At 47.7% G+C, this 22,294-nt stretch overlaps 1 protein-coding gene across 1 annotated transcript in view; it reads right to left on the bottom strand.

Moving 5' to 3' along the window:
* The window catches only part of LOC115324082 (sialin), a 44,688-nt gene extending 22,836 nt beyond the window's left edge, over nucleotides 1–21,852 (bottom strand). The window contains exons 1-2 of the mRNA XM_040206560.3: nucleotides 21,348–21,852; nucleotides 13,801–14,003 (exon numbers count right to left, since the gene is read on the bottom strand). Coding sequence (XP_040062494.1) covers nucleotides 13,801–14,003; nucleotides 21,348–21,402 — 258 coding nt within the window. The 5' untranslated portion in view covers nucleotides 21,403–21,852. The remainder of the gene's footprint in view (nucleotides 1–13,800; nucleotides 14,004–21,347) is intronic.
* Between the last annotated feature and the right edge of the window lie 442 nt (nucleotides 21,853–22,294).

Here is a 22,294-nt window from a genome sequence, read left to right as displayed (position 1 = left end):
ATAGAAGTGTATGCACTTGGGCTACTTGGTGATTCATAGTTCAGAGGGTAAAATCACTAAAAAGCAACGGACAAGTGAAAGAGACGAACAACACAGAGCGCGTAAACCAGTTGAGCCATCTGCCTGTTGTGCAACTAGCAAAATTGCCCTTTTGCTAGTTGCACACTACATAGTTTTACGCCCTTATGGGGGTAAAAAGGCTGCTCCAGAGGCGTACTCTTTTGGCTACACCCTTTCAGCACCTTTATTTCGAGCAATATAATCCTAATATACAAATAGCGCTAAGGTAAAGGCAGACGAAGAAGTGGACAGGAAACTCACAAGTGACGGTATTATGTCCAATGAGAAAAAATAAGGTGAGGGAAGTGGCCGGTGTTTAAAAAGAAGAAATAATTCTATTTCTAGCCGGGGCATTGTAAGAAAGTAGCTTGCTAGACTAATAAGACTGTGACAGCATAGTCCAATACGAAAATATTAAAAATTAAACAAAGGTAATGAATTTGAACACGATAATATTTTTTGAAGGGATTGAAAATGACCTCTAGACCGTGAAAGAGGAATATGAGAATGAAAAATGAATAAGTGATCGCTCATAGGTCGCCGATCAGTGCCTCGTTCAGTCTATAATTCGTTTTACACCCAACAGGCACCACAGCCAAAGCTATACCGGCGCGAGAGCGAGGACCCAGCCGGTACTTCACCTCACGCGCTCTCGTGCAAATATAGTTCCGAAGATTGTCATGTATAGACGCTTTCAGCGCGCGCCAAATTCAGCCGCCATAGCCGACCTTCTCTTGTCTTACCGAGATGTCGAGCGACTGAAGCGGGCGTTGACGAGTCTCCACAAGGGCCTATGCTGGGGAGAAGGACACGGTAGAATCTGAAATGGCAATTACCTGTCCTGCTGTGGTAATGATGAAGTGGATCGCACGGAATAGGAGGAAACAAAAACTGAAGGTCGGTTATGGCGGCGCCCATGCACAGCTGCCTGAAAGCGTCTATAATGGTTCAAGTACTGAACCACAGGGGGGATCGGTGGCCGAGTGGGCTAGCGCACACCAGCTCGGAGCACGTGGAGCGAAAGCTCGCGCTGCAGTACCCAGGATCCTGGGTTCAATCCCCACCCCTGCCCGTTTCGATCTGGATGAGCATCGTACCGGCGTGCGGTCGTGTATCACTACTGCGTGGTGCACGTTAAAGACCCCAGGCTAGCAGTTGTACTGCACTGGCTAAATTGCTCATCTACAGCTGGGAGACTCGTCGCCCCTGTGAGGCAGACCAAGTTCTAGGCTGTATAAACATACACACAACCCAATTTTTTTTTTTTTTACTGAACCACTTCCTCAGTCAACGCCAAAGATGGTGTGGAGACGCATTTCCTTCCATTGGCTTCTATGGTCGTAGCTTCAAAAATTTCTCTGATCCTCTTGTCTTGGAAACGTCCGATCACTTTTGTGTCCGAAAGCAAAGGTGTGCAGGAGCAATCTCGCGCATGCACTGCTAAGTGTCTGGAAGGTGTTGACTTCTGAGTCAGAGCATGTTCTCTCAGCCGTGCATTTATGCAGCGTCCAGTCTGCCCTATAAAGAGTATTCACTGGACGCCATATTTGTAGGTGCTGTTTAGAGCGCATGCTCCGAACGAGCTCACATCAATAGGCTGCTAAGACCGCCACTCTTGATGGTGCGGAATGCACGTTGTAAAAGAACTGTGGAAGCTCGCCATCATCACACGCTCGGCATTCGCGCCCACAGATATGGCCGCCAGTGAATACTCCCTATATACACTTTCCCACATATGAAAGGGATTTCATACACCACTCCGCCGTGGCAGTTGACATACAGGTACTTGTGGTTTATGTCGCACTCATGATGTTGTTTGGCATTCTTGATGTTTGGGCACATTCGTTTTAATTTATCCGGTGCCGATATTACAACTTGGACATCAAACATAGATGCTACCTTCATGTTGTGTGAAATCTTGTGGATGTAAGGCACCACAGCCGGAGGTGTATCTTCTCTTTGATTTTTTCTCTTCTGCTGTAGTAATTTTTCGGCGATGTCACTCAGGACTGAAAAGAGGTAACCCGAAGCTTTCAAACGAGTCACTTGTGATTTAAAGCTTAATTTTGCAGTTGGCTCACATGATTTGTTTAACGCCGTGCTTAAACAATTAGACACTACGCCTCGCTTAAAAAATTTAGAACGGGATGAGTCAGAAGTTATAATGCAATAGCCGTTTTTTAGAACGTAGGGGATACATCCAGCAGGTCTTGTTGAAAGTAATATGCAGGTCTAAAAACTGTTGGATGCCGTCTCTTGGTGCCTCAATGGTGAAGTTGAGCTGATCGACTTGTTCCAGAAATGTGGTACGCACATTGTCGATAGGGTGACTGTCACATGCATTCATCAAGACGAATAGGAAGGAGGACCAGGTAATCGTCGACATATCGAAAGATGCGCGTGGCTTGGTTGGTTGATAAAGTCTTAGTAATAGCCTGATCACAATGTGACAGATAAATGCCGCATAAAACAGATGCAACGCAGGAACCTGTGCAGATTCCTCTCTTTTGTAAGTAGAAATTTCCATTAATTAAAGGAGACCACAGTGAAACAGAGCTAGAATCTCAAAAGTTCTAAATATGACATGATGTTCCGGAGTTGGTTTGAAAATTAACCCTCTGATAAAATAAAACAAAAGGAATCTTCCACGTCCAATGAAAACCCAAATCTCACTCCCGTGGGATTTTCTTTTACATGCTTGATTACCTCTTCAGATTTGGGAATTAGAAAAGGATCATCCAGCTTGAGGATGACAGATAGCGAAGAAGAAATCGAGACATGTTCCCCTGCCAGCTTCCTTTCTCAGTAACTACTACACGAAACGGGTATGCTGGCTTGTGTGTCTTGCCAGTGAAGAACATCGCTGGTCCTTTTTGAAGTGGTAATTTGATTCCTCAATTGTGTTGGTCAAGTCAAGTCTTCCACTTTTGGTTCTTCTAGTTCTCCACCCAGTCTCAGGTTGTTCAAGAAATTGGCCTTGATACATATATTTTTTTATCCTTACCGTCGACAAGTTACCTTCACATCTGCTGAAATCGGAAGACATTCCGATTTCAGCAGATCGCTCTCTACGCTGCCGCTTTGAGCTGGCAGCGTAGAGAGCGTAGAGGGCGGAGTCGGGTGATGAAATGGAAGCGGTTGATCGGTCCGGCGAGTGCTTAGCTCGCACAGCGAACACTGCAGCTTGCGAGTGGACGGAGTAACTTGAAACGCAAGCATTCTAGCTCGAAACAAAACAGCAACATCGAGACAATTTCCCCTTCGCGCCGAATCTCAACAACAGCGAAACATCGTTTGGGGAAAACAAGATCGCAAACAATATTTGTTAATGAACTAAGTGCGCAAACGAGCTGACCTACATTGAACCTAGATAATATTTCGAGACTGCAAGTGAAACACGACACAAGCCCTAAAAGGTTAAGAGACCTTTCAGTGTTTGTGTTGTTTTAGAGCGGAGCTCTTAGACGCCTGTTTCCGGCTTGAGCGTCGTCGCCGTCGGCGTCGGCGTAACCGTGAGGTCACGTTGCTCCCTGAGGTCACGTGACCTCCGTGAGGTCACGAGGGTCACGTGACCTCACGGTTACGCCGACGGCGACGCCGCTCGGAGGGAGGTGTAGCAGGCAGGATGAGAAGGAAGGAGAGGTATACCCTCCCCTCAGTACCCTTCCCTCCTCCTCCCCAAGAACTGCGCTCTAATTCGGCGTTACAGGGAGTTGTAAGCGACTTTCATTTTTTATACCTGCAGTCTGAAGGCCCGTTCATACATATGCAACCGAGTAAGACCGAGAGAGACCAGACAGGTTTTTAAGCCTCTTGCGACGTCTTAGGACCTCCTCCGCTGCAGCGCATCCAGTTTTAAGGCGCCGCAAGAGGCTTAAAAACCGGTCTCTGTCGGTCTTACTCGGTTGCAAATGTGTGAACTGAGCTTGAGAGTTTTTGTCGTGTACAATATTTGTTATCGGCGACGGTCCACTCCTGAACGATTGATCTCGCCAACACTCGATACGGTTGCCTTTTTGAGGCGAATTCAAACAACTGATAAGCACAAATCAACAACGCGGGTCCGTAGCTGGACCCGCGTGTGTTGCCGTCGGGGCGGTGTCTCGACTCGAGTGCAGGGGGCGCCGATAAGGGTCCCAAATGGGCCGTGCTCGTGACTGCGCGTTGACACGACATGCAGCACGTGAGGTATTATTGCGGGCATTCGTTATCAGCAGGCAGGCGACTCGCGGGCGAACATTGCCCCGTCGCCGACTCGCCGCTGCATGCCTGGCCAACGGGTTTTTCTCTTCCGCAGTGTATACTTCCGCGGTCTCCACCAAGAATGAGGAGATAAAGCCGGAACACGTGTGTAAGGGCCGGGACCGTCCCTTTCTGGCCGAGACAGCCCCCGTTTTACAGGTTCATTTCTGCCGTCCTGTCACTTGGTCTCAATAGACCATTTGTTATGTTACCCAAGCATCAAGGAGAATGCAGGGATTGGTGTTCCACACGCGCACGCCTTCCCCGTATAAAAGATTCGAAGTGAATAACCAAAATAAAGCGCTGACGAACGCGCGTGCAAGATGCCACTTGTTTTAGGTATCTGCTTTAGAAAATTTACTACTGCTGAAGCCAGCACGTGTGGCGCGTGGAACACCAATCCCGGCATTCTCCTTGATGCTTGGGTAATATAGCAACAGGTCTATAGAGCTAGCCTCATGCCCCGTTTTTTTTTGGAAACGTGCATATGTCGAAATGAGTACTAAGCGAGTGGAAGAAAACTGAAAAATGTTTACGTGTTGCAGACATAGTTTTCTCAGAAAAAATAAGCGTACCACGAAAATGGTACCACCCAGAGTACAAATTTGAGCTCTGTCAGCGGTATAAGATCTGACAATATATTTTGTTCGCGTAAACATCTGTACGGGCGATATTTTAGGTAGTGAATGTGGTATTGCTTCGCAACATTTCTTCGTAATTATTTATAAGTGGGGAATAAACGCAGCCAGCACCGTACACGACTCGAAGGAAGGGGGGGGGGGGGGGGGAGACTGTCGGTTTGGCGACCGACTTCGCCGACCCAGCCGAGCGTTTAGGCTTAGGACAACGGGAGGCGATTTGCCATCCTGTAGTCTGCTTCATTGTAGAGGTTGAACCAAATCATTTCGAGGACTGCTCGCAATGGTAAACGATCGTGAATGCTGTGAATTGCGCACGCTAGTAAATGTTTGCCATCTGCGGGCAGACTTAGGGTGACCACCCGTCCCGCGACTCGCGGAACTGTCCCGCATTGAGGGCTCGTGTACCGCGTCCCGCAAGAAATATCAAAATCTTCATAATGTCCCGTATTTCACACAGTCGTAAAATTCGCTCTGCAACTCATGGTGCTGCCCAACAACAAGGCAGGGGCTTCCCCAGGATTCTAATCAAGGGGGGGTGTCCCAATGGCGCGGGGGGGGGGGGGGGGGGGGGGGAGGCGATGCGAGGCGAGGTTAGATAAAATATAAAACTGTTTCTTTTTTAGTCCACTAGCTAAATTACAGACGTCTATTAACCAAATGCTCATTCCCGTAATGTATGTTTCCCTTTCTCTATATATACATCTGAGGCATGGGGAAGCGCGGGGGTCGCTGGTAATCGTGTGAATCGCAATGGTACACCATTTTCTATCCAAGCATTGCGGGAAGCGACCGTTGTTCTTGCAGGAGAACGGACGCGCATGCGCCGTTGTGCCTCTCCCCTTGGTGGCAAAATATTGTGAGAGAAAATTGCTCGCCAAAGTTTAAAAAAAAAAAAAAACTGTAATAATTTTCACATCGTTGTGTCAATGCAAAAGTGTTGCGGAATGTTTTATTTTTCTTTTTAGTGAAGGCAAAAAGCCTGCATCTCACAGCGGTCGAAAAAGAAAATAATGTTAAAAATGTGCGTAAGACCATGCTGAATATCCGAAAAAGATTTACTGCTTCTTAATATCATTTGATGCACTGAGTTCTGCTGCAGTTGGCTTTTATACTTGCAACTTCGACACATTTAATAACATGAAGATATATCCCTGAGAGTGAAAAATGATTTTAGAGTAATTATTGCAATAAAATTTGCGGGTGTATAAGCAGCACAAGGTATGAAATGTGTTAACAGAGCCTCGGTTCGTGTTGTGTGTGTTCGTAAATCTCCCCCCCCCCCCCCCCCCCCCCCCCAGTCCCGTGTGTCCCGCATTTCGCTAAGAGAAAGGTGGTCACCCTAGGCAGAGTAGCTGTCGTGGCGACCGCGAGCAGACAAAATGATTTGGTTCGACGGCACACAACGTGAACAATCGTTCAAGTTCAGGATGACGGAGACACACCACATACCTTTACGGTCGTTCAGACACTTTTTACTCTATCTAGCTTCGCAGTTCTTGAAATTCCGACCGGCAAATGTTACGTCGGGCGTCTTGTTTACATCAGTCGTGCGCCGGAAACACGAGCCACTACGGATTCACACGTTGCAGAATGTTTCACATGTTTACTAGAAGATGGCGCCACCGGTCAAACACAATCATCATCATCGTTTACACGGTTGCACCAGTTTCACGATTCGCTAAAACGCCAAATTTCACGTACGGTTTCACGGAACGAACCAGCTGCACTGTTCGTGATTTCGGAACCTTAAACTTGAAAAACGACTCGCTAAAACTCCCTTGTAACGGCCGGAACGATGTCCTTGGTCCTATTATCATCTCATTGGCAAGCTAAAAATGACGCTGCGTGCGCTCTACTCGATGGCGCTCTCGAACGACAACACCTCCTGCGCTCGCCCGAGCCAGGCCCTGTAGCTACGACAATTTCGGGGCCTCGCCACGGGGACGTCGACTAGGTCTTCCTATTTTCCTCGTCGCCGCCATTGCGTATTCGGCGTGTTTATTTATTTTTCTTTTTCTCCCCGCGCTCGTTCGTTTGCGGGATTACCGCGACGTCCCTGCTGCGGGCCGCTTCCGCGTTTTCGGTACGGCTTATCGTCGCCGGCAAACAAACAAGCGGGAAGTTCGGTCGCTAACGAAGAGCGTGCGGCTTCCTAATTCCAGGACTGCGCTTTGCCAACGCCGTCGCACCGGCCGATACCAACACACGATCGACTCAGACGTCACACAGCTGCAGTGGCGCTGCTGTAGACGCCGCGCATGCGCAGACGTGTCTTGTGACGCGGATCTGGTTCCTGCGCAGGCGCAGTGCCCACACGTGGTGCGGACATTTATGCGAACTTGTTTGTAAACACCGTGTAGGTCTAGCTTATCGTCTGCCATGCACTCTAAAAAAAGAAAAAAAAAATACATGGTCGCAAAAGCAGTTTTAGGGGTTCTTTCATATTTTTCATCATAAAAAAAGTTATTCTAAGCACACCCTAAAAGAATTCTTCGTGAAAAACCTACGCGGAGAGCAAGTCGGCTGCTTCTTGCGCGGGAGCTGCGGTGACGTCAGAACGATGCCGTGCTCTGATTGGCTTTGGTTGAAAGGATCGTGCGTACACCTCAGTGCTGGATGCCTTGAGGCCCACCCACTATTTGTTTTTCAATCAGCCAATAAGAGCTCGGCTTTCTGACATCATCGCAACCCCTCTACAAGAAACAGACGAACGTGCGATCCGCATAATTGTTTTTCTTTAAACGCTGCTTTTTGTTTCCTTTTTTTTTTCATGCTAAAGGGTTTTTCCTAGTCTGTTTTTTCACGAGCTGAAATAGTTTTAGAAGCATCATTAAGCTTTTCATGTTTTTTTTAGGAGATGTAAGCAATAGTTTTGACGGTGCGAAAGGAATTTTCCGAACGCGCTCGCAATCACGTGTTTAACCACAAATCACAGATATCACTTGGCAGGGATCGGTTCCCGCGCAGTTCCCACCCACGGTGTGGGCAGAAGCGGACTTGTTTGCCAACATTGTGTTGGTCTCCTGGAGTCACCGACGAGGTGAGAGAGGCAGAGAGGCCCTTTAGCTAAAGCCCCTTGATGAAAGCGTTTTTTACAAGTACCGCCAACCATTGCTGTGGAAGCGCGCGAGACACGTGCCATTAGCGGGTGCTCCGCCGCCATTCGCTTCCAAGGCCCGCTCATTTCAGTGCTGCGCCGCCATTTGCTTCCAAGGGCCGCTCGAGACATGGGCCTCGTGCACTCGCGCATTTGACGCTACTTGCAAGACAAGCCCAAACACATCGAGGGGCTTTACCTTTAGCCACCTCGCCTCCATCGCGAGCCTCGAACCTGGGACGACGCTTCGCACGCGCAGCCGAAGCATCACGGAAGGCACTGGGCGCGTGCTGGAGGCCAGGCGTTCGAAATGCTATGCTTCGTTTCACCTTATGTTGTACCGCAACGAAGGCTAGAAGCTCGAGCTCATAGCGTTGGCAGCTGCTCTTAAGTCACAAGGGGTTGTGCCGCCAAGATGTGCCCCAGAGCAAGGAGCTCGCGCGTGTAGCCTTTCCTGCGGTGCATCATAAGGTGAAACAGAGTATAGGCGAATTTCGATTTCTTTGTTATGCTGTAAACACCGGGCTGTGTGGACAGCAAACTCGATAAATGGTCTTCTACAGTTTGATCTCCTGCCCAATAGTGGCCTATTTGTTTTCCCTTTCCTTCCCAGCAGACTTTAAACAATGTAATTTTAGGGTTAAGAAATCGCTTCCTTATTAACCAGAAGAGCAGCGTTCAGTGAACTTCGGTGGGTGTAGTTCGTTTTCTTTATTAATAATAAATAATAAATTAAAAAAAAAAACGTGTAGAGTACATATTACTTGCTCAGCCGACCAGTCGACAACTGAGACGCAAAGCGACCGCCATTTTGAGGACAGAGGCCTTCTTGCCCTGACCAGCTCATCCACTCTTTCCACTTTAGCAGAGTGTCCTGCTTTTCTTAACCTGTAAAAGGTATATAGAAAACAGTCTGCATGCGGGAGTGCGAAGGTGTGCGATAAGAAAAGGCTGTTCTAAAGGTTGTTGAGATACGTGTAAGTAATCTCATATACTGGTGTTGACTTTCGTTGACGGCAGCTCGCCCGTCAACTATAGCCTACAGCGAGGAAAGATGCTGTCTATATTTTTAAGCGTAATTGTGCAGCAAGCACGTTTCATATGTAAATAATAAAACAGAAAAAGTTTGTTATCTTTTTTAACGAAGCGGGTTTATTGTTATATTTTTCATTAAAAGTATGAAGGTCAGTCCTAACCTGCCCAATGCATCGTTACATATCGTGCGCTGATCCTTCGCTCAATTGGAGAAAAAAAAAAGTAGACAAAAACTAAAGTTGTTTACACGTATATTAATATAGTTTTCTTGAGTTCGACCGATCAGCTTCTGTCCATGATGCTTCGTAGCCTCGTTTGCATTTATTTACGTGTGAATCCGGTTCGATCCGGTTCTACAAGCGCGGGCTGTCGGACGCCAATGGCCGGGCGGTCGTCAGACCGCTGACAAAGATGTCTGCGCTCTTCCAACGCTCTTCGCGCCGTGACGAATGAGAGTTGCCGGCGTCCCGCTTTTCGCCTCCGTTTCGACATTGGACGAATTGTGATGGACGCGGAACACGCACGACGATAAAGAGAACGCAGGACGGTTTGAAAGTTGCTTCGGGATAAGATAGATGGCTTTTCTTTTTCGCTGATGGTGTGAGATCTGTTTATCGCGTATTGTTGACATCATCGATCCTATACTCATGAAGGGGTTCAAAACCCAGACCGTGGTTCTTGTAAAACCTAACTTGTGCGATATAAACGCTGCATGACTGCCGTGTGCCCGTTGATGATTTCCGTGCGATCTAAATTATTTATAAGCTTATTTAGTTCGTGGAGTGTTAACTGTTCTTGAGATGCATGGATGTTGTCTCGTGTTTACTTGAAACTACACGTTCCCGAATCTGCCAGTGAAGAAAAAGGGCAAAGTCACGACAGTCAAAGTCACTGTGCCTGAACTTTAAAAAAAAAAAAAAAATATATATATATATATATATATATATATATATATATATATATATATATAATGGGAATGAGTGAAGATGCAGCCGTAGTAAAACTGTGAATGAAGAGGGGAGAAGGTGATTATTGAATTTATTGCATTAAAGTTAGGGAAAGGAAATAAATTCAATAATCACCTTCTCCCCTCTTCGTTCACTATATATATATATATATATATTTCTACCGCATTTATCAAAATTTCAGCTGGAACATATTTCTTTCTCTCATTTTTGTTACGGAGACAAGTAGGAGATGCTGCGTAGTAATATGGGGCTATTATTGCTACATTCAACTAAATAGTACAATTTGTTTAGAAAAAGAAAAGAAATCCACACGGTTCCCGACAATCTAACACATCCTTGTTCCTGGTTACATTCGATCGCCTTCACCTGCCTGCAGATATGCATTTTTCTATACTCCTCTTACGAACACTCGAGCCGTCGATAAAGGGCCTCACTGGCACCTTATCCTGGTATCCCTGGTATCGCTGGCGGCCTCATGATAATAACTGGACCAATTCGAAAGATACCATTGCCCACACGCAGACGCAGGCGCATCGAGTCATCCAGTCAAAGTTGTATCTGTGCATACGAGTTCCGTCTCGATTAGATTGACCTCAATACCGACGTCAATCGCTTTCGCAGCGAAAACTTTCCGGGTTTTCGGCGGCGAGCATGCCTCTGCAAACGCTCTCGTTTGAGCCGGCTCGGCTGAGTCACCGGATCTTCCTAGTCTTACTGAGGTAGCGTGCGACCGACACGCAACGGCATGTCTGTATCCGCAAGTGTACAAAGTGTCCCCACACACAAAAAAAAAAAAAAAAAAAAAAAAAAAAAAACACAAATTTGTGTGTGTTTTTTTTTGTTTTTTTTTGCCGCATATATTTAGACTACGCATCGCCGAGCGCTCATTCTAAGCCCATATGTCAAAGTTTCAGCACTAAACGTTATTTTGTTCAAAAGTTACGTGATACGTGATTTCTTTTTTTAATTTTAAATGGGGAAAATGATTGGCCGACAGAGCTCTCAAATATATTGAGCTCTGTGGCACCAGTTACCGAAAACGGGCGCAAATCGGTTCCACTTTCCCAGTGAAATTTTCCAAAAATCATAAATTTTGAGTAAGAAAACGGGTAGTGCTGAAACTTTGGCTTGGGATTCGGACCACCAGTGCTCAATTTGGGCGGAGAATGATCGTTCGGCAATACGTAATTTATTTGTGCGGCAAAAAAAAAAAAAACAAAAAAAAAACAATTTTTTTAGGACACCTTGTACATCAACGATATTGTGAAAATAATCAAACAAGATGGCCTCCTCCCAATAACGTTCTCTTCCTTCCTTCGTCTCTAGCGCCACGCTCGTGTTCCTCCCAAAAGCGCACGCGGCAGTCTTGCCAGAACCAACTTCCCTAACCTTCACGCCGTTTCTCCGTGCAGTGGACCGCAGGGGAAGCTACGCGCGATCGAAGCCAATCCAATGCCGCGTTCTTGTCAAGGAACCTTGTTCGCGAAGGTCGGGTTGGAATGTTCTCAGCGCTGATTGGCTCAGAGGACTCGTAGCGTCCGCTGCGGTCCATCGCAAGGTGAAACGGAGAAACAAAAAGGAACCGCTAAAGAGGAAAGTCGCTGCCGTGTACCTGGGAAGCAAAGCGCGGTGTTTGTTACGCTTAACCGGCCCTGCGATGCTAAGTGCCGGCCGTTAGTCGCTTTACAAGGCGTTGGGAACGAAGCGAGCTACCGAGCTTGAAACGTGCTCAATGGACGCGTGAAGTGCGCTCTCATTCTCGAAGTCTCTTCGGGCACGAACTCGCCGACATGCTCGGCTAAGTCGAACAAATCGTAACCAAAAAACAATGACCCTCCCCCTTCCCTTCTCCCCCCCCCCCCCCCCCCCCCCAAAAAAAAAAAAAGAAAAAGACAAGAAAAAAAGACAAGAGAAAAAGTTAATATCTTTTACCGGTGGTAGAAGATATGAACGCATTTCTATTATGAATACAATTAATTTTATTATTTGCCCTTTTTTGTTTTGTTTGAACGTCTCAAGGGCAATGCTTTGTGTAAATAGAATGTTGACCGAAATATCGCTTTCATGGAAAACCATTGAATCATGTTTTCATTATCAGCACCCCTCGCATTTTTTTTTTGTTTTATGTTATCACATCCTATGTTGCACGCTTCGTTACTTCATCCGGCAAACTATATTGAACCCAAGGAAGGCATATGTATACCTCTCGATTGGAGCGGCTGTTGCCCAATATTACTTCGTTTAAATGCAACATACTCAGTTTATGCCCGATTCTCAATGCCTCGGATGCAGTGACACGCGTCCTTTTTATAATTAACTGGATATTTTGGCGGGCAAGCACTGAACATTTTCGTATTTACAGCCATGTATTGACTGCGTTAGCCTAGCATTGTGGCCTGTTGATGACAAGAAGTACAGTTCCCGCTCCACTCTCCACTTGTTGGTTTTCTTAAGCCCCTCTTTTTGTAGTGCTTTTTTCCATGGAGAGGATCTTGCCCTCTTAAGTGGCTGGTTCCCGAAATATACGGCAGACGGAAATTCAAGACGTGTCGGCAGCACACGTAAATGCCGGTGGATGATGCATGCAAAAGTTGAGATAAAGAAGGGTGTTCGTGTTATCCACCGCGGTGAATCTCATTCACGATGTTTATGTCTCTTTTTGGGGGAGTCTGACGCGTTTCTGCTTTTTCCGGTGCGTCGCGAGAACGCGGAATCATCACTCGTAATAAAATAAGCGTTGGCCTGACTGCACCTCCCCAGACTGGTTTACATAAACCTTCGATGACCCGATACAACACAACTAAAGTTACTAGCATCGGTTCATGTGCATTCACATTACATCATTGATCGTCTACAACTGTAATATGGGTTGTTGTGTTTTATTGGAACTCCAACCCCGTGCATCCAATCCTCCTTTTTCTGTTTTCTTTTTCTTTTTTTTTTAATTTTTATTCTTGGCTAGGCCAATTTTTTCTGCCCACTTATATCCGTTTTTGCCCCAAGAACCGTAGTAAAAAGGTCCGGCTCCAGGCGGAGCATCACCAATTTCCCACTTTATGTTGATACTTAAGATATATGTAGGTGAAGTTTAGATAAGATATATGTTATCTTATCAAAGCGAACACGTTCCAAACACCAAAAGCATCACTTTTTCCTCGGACAACCAAATCTCGTAAAACTACTTCGCGCCGCGTATGTACAATGCGTAAAACTTGCTTTTTCTTGAGGATAAAACGGTATATATTGATGGTAGCTCCCCGCTTCTCTCGTTCACGTCTTTTCCGCTGGGTGGTGTCGCCTCTTTTGAAGTTGCACATAGGCCGTGCACCGCAGCGTTATCCACCGGAATCCGCTCCAATAAAGGTTAGTTCGTCAGGTAGCGCCATCTCGCACAAAATTATCGCAACCCTGAGACGGTCCGCGGCCGCGATCACTGGACCCTACCTCGATCTCGAACTTCCGAGCGCCCCGCCGAACCGTGACGCAGCGCATGTGTCCAATCGTTCGGTGTCACGTCCCGCCCAAAATTGTCCTTATTGACCACCAGCCGCGCTGCAGACGCAGCCGACTGGGGCGCCTCCTGTACACTGCCCTCTCGACTCTGACGTCACGGCACTGCGGTGGCGCTGTTGTCGGTCCGGCGCATGCGCAGTGTCTTCATCTCACGCAAATAGATTTACTGAGCATGCGTGTGTGCCCACATCTGTTGCGGGTAAACGCGGGCTTGTTCGTAAGCCGCGTGTTGGTGTGTACTCGCCTTCCTCGCGTGCTCCCGCCCTTCCAACGGCTGCTCGACGTGGCAGGTGGTCAGGTTGCCTTCGTCGGCGGTGGCGCCACCGATGGCCGCAATGGCGGTGCTGTTCACCATGGCCACCAGGGCGACGCTGAGCGAGAACCGCAGCGCGTACGCCAGCAGCAGGCCGCTGAACAGGAACAGCGTGAGCACGAAGCGGCACGGGCCTGCAGGGAAAAGGGGGAACGGACTGCTCGATCCAAATGCACCATCTTACTCCACGAAAATCCAAATGACATTGGCGCCGACAGCGTATGCGTAGTTGGAGCGGCTGGACGCGCGCAGGCTCGGGGTTTTCCCCTTTGAATTGGGATCGGTGGCAGCCCCCATCATATCGCCCTGGAAACTCGCCGAGACAGCCATCTGTGCTGTCTTGGCGAATCCGGTGTCTCGGCGGCAGCCCTCCCTCGGCGCAGCACGATGTGCGTGCGTCCTCTCGGAGACGGGATCTCCAAACAACTCGGGAAGGATTTGGCGCTGGCGTGTTGTCTTAAGCCTGGTTCAGACAGTTGCGTTTGACTGCGTTTGACTGCGTTGCGGCAGCGAGAAACCAGGACATCTCTACTACTTATATCGCGTGCTAAGAATTGGATTGCACGCTTCACACGAAGCACAGATGTGCCGGTGACTCGCTTTCGGTTTTCGACGCAACGCAGTCAAACGGAGATTGTCACCGCCACGGTAACGCTTTCGACAAATGCATGCACACTCTGCCTTGATGCAAGAAAATAAATCTTTTTCGCGTAACCTTCCTACCTGTTCAAAAAAACGCAAATAGCGCTCCGACGAATGTAAACCAAAGTTACTTGCATGAAGGAGGATGTTTCGCAGCTAGCGCCACCGCGAGGACATTTTGAGCTGGCAATATTTCCTCACGTTTTCACGCATTGGCTGTTTATCTCTGTCCAAACACAAGGGGTACATATTTCCTCTCTGTTGACGAAAAAGAAAAGTCCAAACCTTTCTTTACACTGACAGCCTTTTGTTTCGTTTGTTGTTTTTGTTCTTCTTAAGTTGACTTACGTGTTGGCATCCAGACCGCCGTCAAACGGACCGTGGGATATCGTGATCAGATTTGAAAGGTAACCACGGCAATCAAACCGTCAAGTCACGGAGCGTTCGCGTTGTATGCGCGCTTGACAACCGTGTCGCCCCTTCCGCGGCTGTCTGAGGCGAACCCGTTCGAAGGCGGTGCAAAGAATATCTAAAGCCGAGACCAGAGACCGTGTAAATAGACCTGTTTCTGTGTACTTTTCCCTTCACGCGCATTTAGACCTGCAGTGGATTTTGTACGACGGATCGTATATGGACTGACGCCCCCGCACGTTGATTTCGCTCGAAAATAAAGTTTTTTTTTTTTTTTTTAATAATAATAATAAAAACTATTATTATTGTTGTTGTGGTTGTTGTTGTTACCTGCTGTCTTCAAAGCTGGGGTCCCATTGCTTATACTTCATACAAAAGACAGTCTGATAGCACGAGCCACCGCAATGTCCGCGGTTCGAACGCCGCGTGCCAAGTGTTCTCCTTGAACTCACTGCCACGCGGCGTTTGAAGCACGGATCTCGCGATGACTCGCGTTCGAATCTCTATGCAGACTGTCTTTTGTATGATGTATAAGCAGTGCGATCCCGGCTTAAAGGCGCAGTCACGGTGCCCACGCATTCCACAAAAGACACGTACCTCTGAGGCATATTTGCTTCATACATGCTTCTAAGACATGTCCGCGGACAGTATTACCAACGGGACAGGACCGACATACAAGGAAGACCTCAAAGAGTGTCTGTGGAATGTCTTTTACGTCACGTACAATGTTACATACTGTGCTTACATATGGTATGATAAATGAATCAATACCGTCACATCTAAGTTTTTTTGTGTTTTTTTTTACGTTGAACATTTTTAAAAAATCACATCCTCTGCATATAACTTTTTATTTCATTGCCCACAAGTTTAGAAGATAAAGTTTAGAGCCTGGGGTGGCGTTCGTTCATAGTACGTACCTCACTCAAATTTCCAACGCTCTCATTTGGCCATCACTAGCTTTAACTTTTGTAACAATCAAAGCCTAAAAAAAAAAAAAAAATCTCTCTGAAGTTTTTTAAACAGTGGTCACGACTTAAAACAAGGCTTTCATGACAGCAATCGCACACATGAAAAGAAAAAAACAAACAAACACATATTTGTAAAGCTCTTCGATCTCTCAAAAACTATCGTGACAGCGGTCGCAGCTTCAAAAAGCGACACTAAAATGTGTGTGTCGTCTCCTCGTTGTTCCTCGGTCTTGGGTTTTCGGGATCCCAAAAGTTCACCAGCTCTCCTGCATGTTCTCCGTCATTTCCCCCGAAATGACCTTTTTTGGGAACCGCATTTCCGTTTTGACTTTGCACCGAGTCCCACTCTAGCTTACTGGGTGCCACTCTCTCTCGCCATTTGTAATCCATCGGGATCTCTCGAACGTTTTCTTCGTCCTCGTTTCGAGAGACCTATCCAAAAATAAAACGCTTCCGCGCACTTGTAGAACTGCAGCGTCGGGGAAGTTGAGCATCGGATCTGCATGCATTGCATATACCCCGTTTTTGCCCGAGGGTCTCCGCTGGCCCTTCCTCGCACAGGTTCCCGGCTTTCTCCACGGGCAGAAGCCGATTAAGCGAGCCACGACATCTTTGATCTACGGTCTGCGGGTAACGCACTGCGGCTGACACGGAAACGGAGAGCGTGCACCGGTGAAACCTCGCTGCGCTGTGCCGGATTTCCTGCATTCTCGTTGGCTGTTTTCGGCTAAGGTGCTCCCGTGCTTCCCGTTTCTGAACGAGATCACCTACACACTGCCGGACCTTACGATTGGCTGTACTTTGTTTCACCAGATACGATGGAGCTAATCGAGCGACACCAAACGTGCGTCTTCACGGCGTTCGTCCAGCCAGGCATATTGAATGCTACGTGATCCTGCGCCTTGTTTTCTATACCGTGGTGACAGCGCTAAAGGAACCAGGCACGTAGCCAGGGGGGGGGGGGGGGGGGGGGGGGGGCATGGGGCCGGTCCCCCCCCCCCCTGAAATCTTACATTTTGCTGGGACCTCCTCTTTCCCCTCCCCCTCGTACAGCATTTTGTCATGGGCGCCTCCCCCCCCCGAAACAAAATCTTGGCTACGTGCCTGAAATTCATTGAAACTCCCTCACACGTAAACGAAAACTAAATTAAAAAAAAAAAGTAGATTTGCTGTTATATTACGTAAGAATTAGTAACCATTTTCAAGATTTAAAATAAAATACTGTATAAATTGTTTTTCCTCGTATTTTGAAATGTGTGTGTTGAAGTCGGGCAACACTGTTTACGGGTCGAACTTTAAAAAAAAAAAAAAAAGAATAATAAAGGGAGCAAAGTTTTGGATGGAGGGGCAAAGAAGTTGCTAGGCTAGGTGCTATCCGTTCGGTATAATAAAACACGCCGAAGACGCTTAGGTCCGCTTACGTATAGGAAAGCGAAAGCGTTCTTACACGACCGCGCATTCTTACAAGCGGCGCGCCAAGTCTTCTTTTGAACACGGCGCCCCGGCGGTGATATCAAGCTTCCCCAGTGCGCAGGCGCGGCGCCTCCTTCGGCCCCACGTCTTCTGTGACGAAGCACCTGCGTTGCTGTGCTTTTCTTTGTGTTTTATATCTGAGGCGCGTCCGCTTTTACCTTGAGCGTCCCGCCGGCTTCACGGCTTTCGAAACGAAGCATCAGCGTTGCTGTGCTTTTCTTTGTGATTTATTTCTGAGGCGCGTTCGTTTTTACCGTGAGCGCCGCGTGTCTGATGACGTATTTTTATGCCCATATTTCGGGCACAACGCCGACGCCGCCTTTTCGCGTAAACGGACATGTAAGTCTTTTGCCAGTAATAAACCTCAACTTGTGCGACGAGCACGTTTGTCAACAAACGCTTAAAGGTTCATCGGATCAACAAAAAGGTTCATGATTTAGATGTTTTTCCAAAGTGAGGCCAGGCCCCATTATATATAGCATGGCCGTGATGCGTAGGTGTTTTATGAATGTCTGTCTAAACAACTTCTGCAGTCCTTGGGAGCTATATACGGTGATTTAGAAAACGCCCAGCAGTTGCATCCCGAATAGCGATCATTTTTTAAACTAAACGAGGTTATAAGCGCCCCGACGAGATAACAGACGAAAGAAATTATTAAGGTAAGGAAGTTAACAATTTGTCTTCGCATTTCTAGATATCTGTCTGCAATGCCGATTTAGGATGTTTCCTCCGCAAATTTAAGTCCACGTCTTCTATATGTTACCCATGTCCGCCCAAACTAGAATATTCGCCTTCGGTTTGGAGTCCTCACCACCTTATTTTAGCAAACCAACTCGAGTTGGTCCATAACCGCGCCGTTTGTTTCATCTAATTACTTACGTTCCTCCAGCGTGTCTGCCCTGAAAGCCCACCTTGACATCCCCAATCTTTCTATTCGTCGTATCTTTTCCCGTCCTTGTCTACTGCACAAAATTTATTACCACCCATCCTTACATTACTCTCTGTTTCACCTGCCTACTTACGTCTGTCCGAGATTTGATCATCCCTTCAAAATAGCCCGGCCCTAATGCAACTCAATGACCTACCTTTATTCTACACTTCCGGACGCCATTGTGAGCTGGAACGACCTTCCGGAGAATATCGTAACCATCAGCGACGGCACCTTGTTTCGGAGCGTTATACTAACACCCACTGAGGGTATTTAAAATAAATGAAGTAAATAAAGTTTCTGACTGCCTCTCAGATGCTGAACGAAAGTGGATATACACCTTTGACACAGGTTCCCAGGTTCACCTGGATTGCCGATTGATTCTTCCGCATAATGATTCGTTGATTCTGCGATGTAAATAGCTATCGCGCGACGAGAAACGGATCGGTGCTCGCCACGCGCTTTATTTACACGGACAATAAATGGGGCGCTTTCCGATACAAAGTAAAAGCACATTAGACGTTCGTGTTTATATTGCGTAAGTTAGGTCTGCCTTTGAGCTGCAGAGGCGCTGTTTTACGCTGTAGATGATCAATTTAGCCGGTGCAGTGGCACCGTTAGCACGAGATCTTGAACGTGCATCACGCAGTAGTGATACACAGATCGAAACGGACAGGGTTTGGTGATTGAGCAGGATCCCTGGGTCGTTGAGCGCGGGCTTTCGCTCCAAATGCTCTGAGCTGTGGTCCGCGAACACATTCGACCATCCCCCGTGGATTCTGATACGCTTTTCTTTTTTTTAAAATTGTTTTTTGGGGTTGCTATTTGTCGACGGCAAACTGATAGTGATCGGTGTGCAGACGGGCCACACCCTACTGTTCTTTTTTTTTTCTTGGGCTAGCATGGATTTTTTGTCTGCACCCTCACGGAAAGGCTTCTCTTTGTACTGAGTCACGAACGAGGAAACTTTCGACCAACGTCCGCGCCCTGCGCCTCGCAGTGATTCAACCAGAACTAGATCTCGCCGGGTCAAAAGAAACTCGTTTGTGCCTACCGCACCCCTTGGAACAGTCTATCGGCCATTCGGATTTGAATTTATCATTTTGTGTGGTCGAGCCTTCGCCTTCGTGTTTGTCCGCAGAACCACAACGACATAACCAGAAACGTTTGTGTACGCCAGAGGCGGTCTTAATCCATTGGAGACAGCTATATACTGCTGGCCCTATTCTCAGCTACCGCAACGAGCGTTCTGAATGTTGTTATCAAACACCACACTGCAAGGAATATGGGCCGGCTTGCTAGAAACAGCGTCTTAGCCGAGACTGGGCGAAAGTAAGCACCGCAAAGGCTGGGGCGCGCGAGCGCCTTGGGACGCGGTTTGAGTCCCGCTTGGCTCGTGCGCTGGCTTTGGCAGTGCTTGCTTTCACCCAGTCTAAGCTGAGACGCTGTTTTGCTGTTTCGCTGTTTCACTGTTTCTAGCAAGCTGGTCCTGTATCGTCTGCTTTCCCGCAGAGCACTTGGGAAAACCAAGCGCTGTAACCTATACGGAGCGAGCTTGGCAAATGACGACGCTGAAAATATGTTGAGACCAAAAAGAGAAAAATATTAAAAAACAGTCATGCTCATTGTGGATTGCCTCTCGCTAATGGTTTAGCGGGAAAGTAGACGCTACATATTTCTTAGAGTGTAATGTAAGAAAATACCGGCGCACACCCACTGCAAAAACGATACTGCTTTTATTTTTTTTTTATCTGGCATAAATATCAGCGTGCGTTTATTCTTGATGCAGTCGGGTAATTTGGCCCATGGCAGACTTTACTAAGACGCGATAGGATATCGGTGATCGTAGCGCAGCTACAAGCTCTCGTCAGATCGTGATCGCCGGAGCAGCCCCCTGAATCGAGCAGCACGACCGAGCCGGTGCTTAGGATCACGCTCGCATCTCACGAAAGAGCGGAAGAGGTACCGCGGCTCTCGCTTCCTGCTCCACTTAGTAAGAGGCAGGAAGCGACAGGTAACTAACGATACACCGAACACTGACCCGAAAAACAAAAACACCTCGTATAACTACACAAGAAAGAAAAAAAATGAATAAAAAACCTTTCACCTGAAACGGAGCGCAACCAGGCGCTCTCTAGAGGACTGGCTTGCCGCTAAAAAAACATAACTAGATATAAGAAAAAGATCTAAGGCAGCGCATCTGAAAACTTTTAATGGAACCTGAGCACAATATACTGCTGAACTATGCGTGCCGTAATAGCTGCGCCGTTTGTTTACGCCAGCCGCATTCACGTCGCATGCTTCCGCTCTCAAATCGTCGGCGGGCAAGCGGGGGAACAGCGGGGTCAATGCGCTCACCGAAGTCGAATTTGGCTGACAACGAATCGGCGTCGACCCCTGCGTTATCTAGCCGATATTGGTATTCGCAAACAGGAAGCGGACGCCTATAGCTTCCGTCACGGTTTGCACGTTCGAATGCGGAGTCAGTCCAGCAGCTGCAGTCATCGTTACAAGGAAGGGCGCAATGAAGGCCAGGACTTTACGTAGACGGCTTTGGAGAATAAGAAATTCTTTGGACACATGCGATATGATACATGTTTGTGAGATTACAGTCCGCGTCGTTTTTCGCCTGTCTTTTGGTAAACACCCAATGCAATAATCTAGGCTATTAAAAAAAACGGCGATATGCACCTGGGAAAGCATTCATCAATTTAAGAACCGCGGTACACTTAACGTGGTCCGGTCCCCTGGCCGAGATTTTGAGTCAACCTAAAGCTAGAGACCTCTATAGTGGAATATGCACTATGGCTGCTATGTGCTCAGCTATAACGTCCTACTAATGCAGAGCTCCACCGCATCATATTTATTATTGTTTTGTTCGCGTCCTCTGGTGCTACCAAGCCCTCAACACTGAATGAAGGCTCGCAAAGACGCGCCGTCGTATTTTAAAATAATGGACGCAAATGAACTAAAGGGCCTTAGAAGATGTCACCAGAAATGCACTAGGCACAGGGCTTGAGCAGCCAACGAGTGCACGGTGACTAGGGACAACTTACAGCACGATGACCCGTTCCGGGGGATGATGGCCTGCTTCTCAGTAGAGTCCAACATGACTGTTGGTTTGTCGTCTCTGCCTGGTACAGTGTCTCGCGGATGGTGTGCCTCAGGATGGGATGGTGGTCCAGGCAAAGAGTATCTGCGACTCAAGTACCGGCTGTCCTTCCAACGTCGGCTGCCCTTCCAGTGCTGGCTGGCCTTCCAACGTGACTCGTCCCTGGTGCTCGGTCCTCAAGACTGCCGTGATCCCGGAATGATCGGGCGATTGGCCCTTGTGGCAGCACCTTGATCTCGCCGTGTCTCGTGCGTACTCGGCGGGCGCCTGTCCTGGCTCCCTCGGCTGCGGATGGCGGTTGTCGTCGCTGGCAGGTTCGTCTCCGAAGGCCGTCCACGGAGATGTACGTGTCGACCAGACCGTCCTGTCTAGTCGGAGGCGTTCCTTGTTGTTTCCGGACCGAAAAACAGTGACGCGGGGACGACGTTGGTGGAGAGCGGTCCATTGATTCGGGCACTCCACTTACGGAGATACGCCGCAGCCGATAACCTTGTCGCTTTGTCTCACGATACCAGCTGGTCGCACGACGTCTGCAGGCGACCTCGCCTATCACGGGACGGTAGTGGAGACCACTGTAAATGGACTTCGAGAACTCTCTTTTATTGTCGCCCGGATGTCCAGTCCCAAAGCCCAAATGTGCTCGATGTGTGTTTTCTGTATGGAGTTCTTTATTACGTGGCGAACAACATTGGCTCGATCGACATTGTGGTTTTCTATCGGCATCTTTGTATAAAATGTTGCTACCCAACTTATCCGCCTTTTTTCCTAAGTCCAAAGTTCTTCTAGATTTGCAACACGCGTACGGGAGACATCTTAGCTTTTCTTAAACAGTCGGGTCAAACTGCCTGTGTTACATATTTTTTCCGAATATTAAACTAAGCTTTTTGATGT

This window comes from Ixodes scapularis, unplaced genomic scaffold (genome assembly GCF_016920785.2).
Source record: "Ixodes scapularis isolate PalLabHiFi unplaced genomic scaffold, ASM1692078v2 PGA_scaffold7__128_contigs__length_106722199, whole genome shotgun sequence".
In the NCBI taxonomy this organism is placed as follows: domain Eukaryota; kingdom Metazoa; phylum Arthropoda; class Arachnida; order Ixodida; family Ixodidae; genus Ixodes; species Ixodes scapularis.
This window is presented reverse-complemented; position numbering and strand designations above follow the sequence as displayed.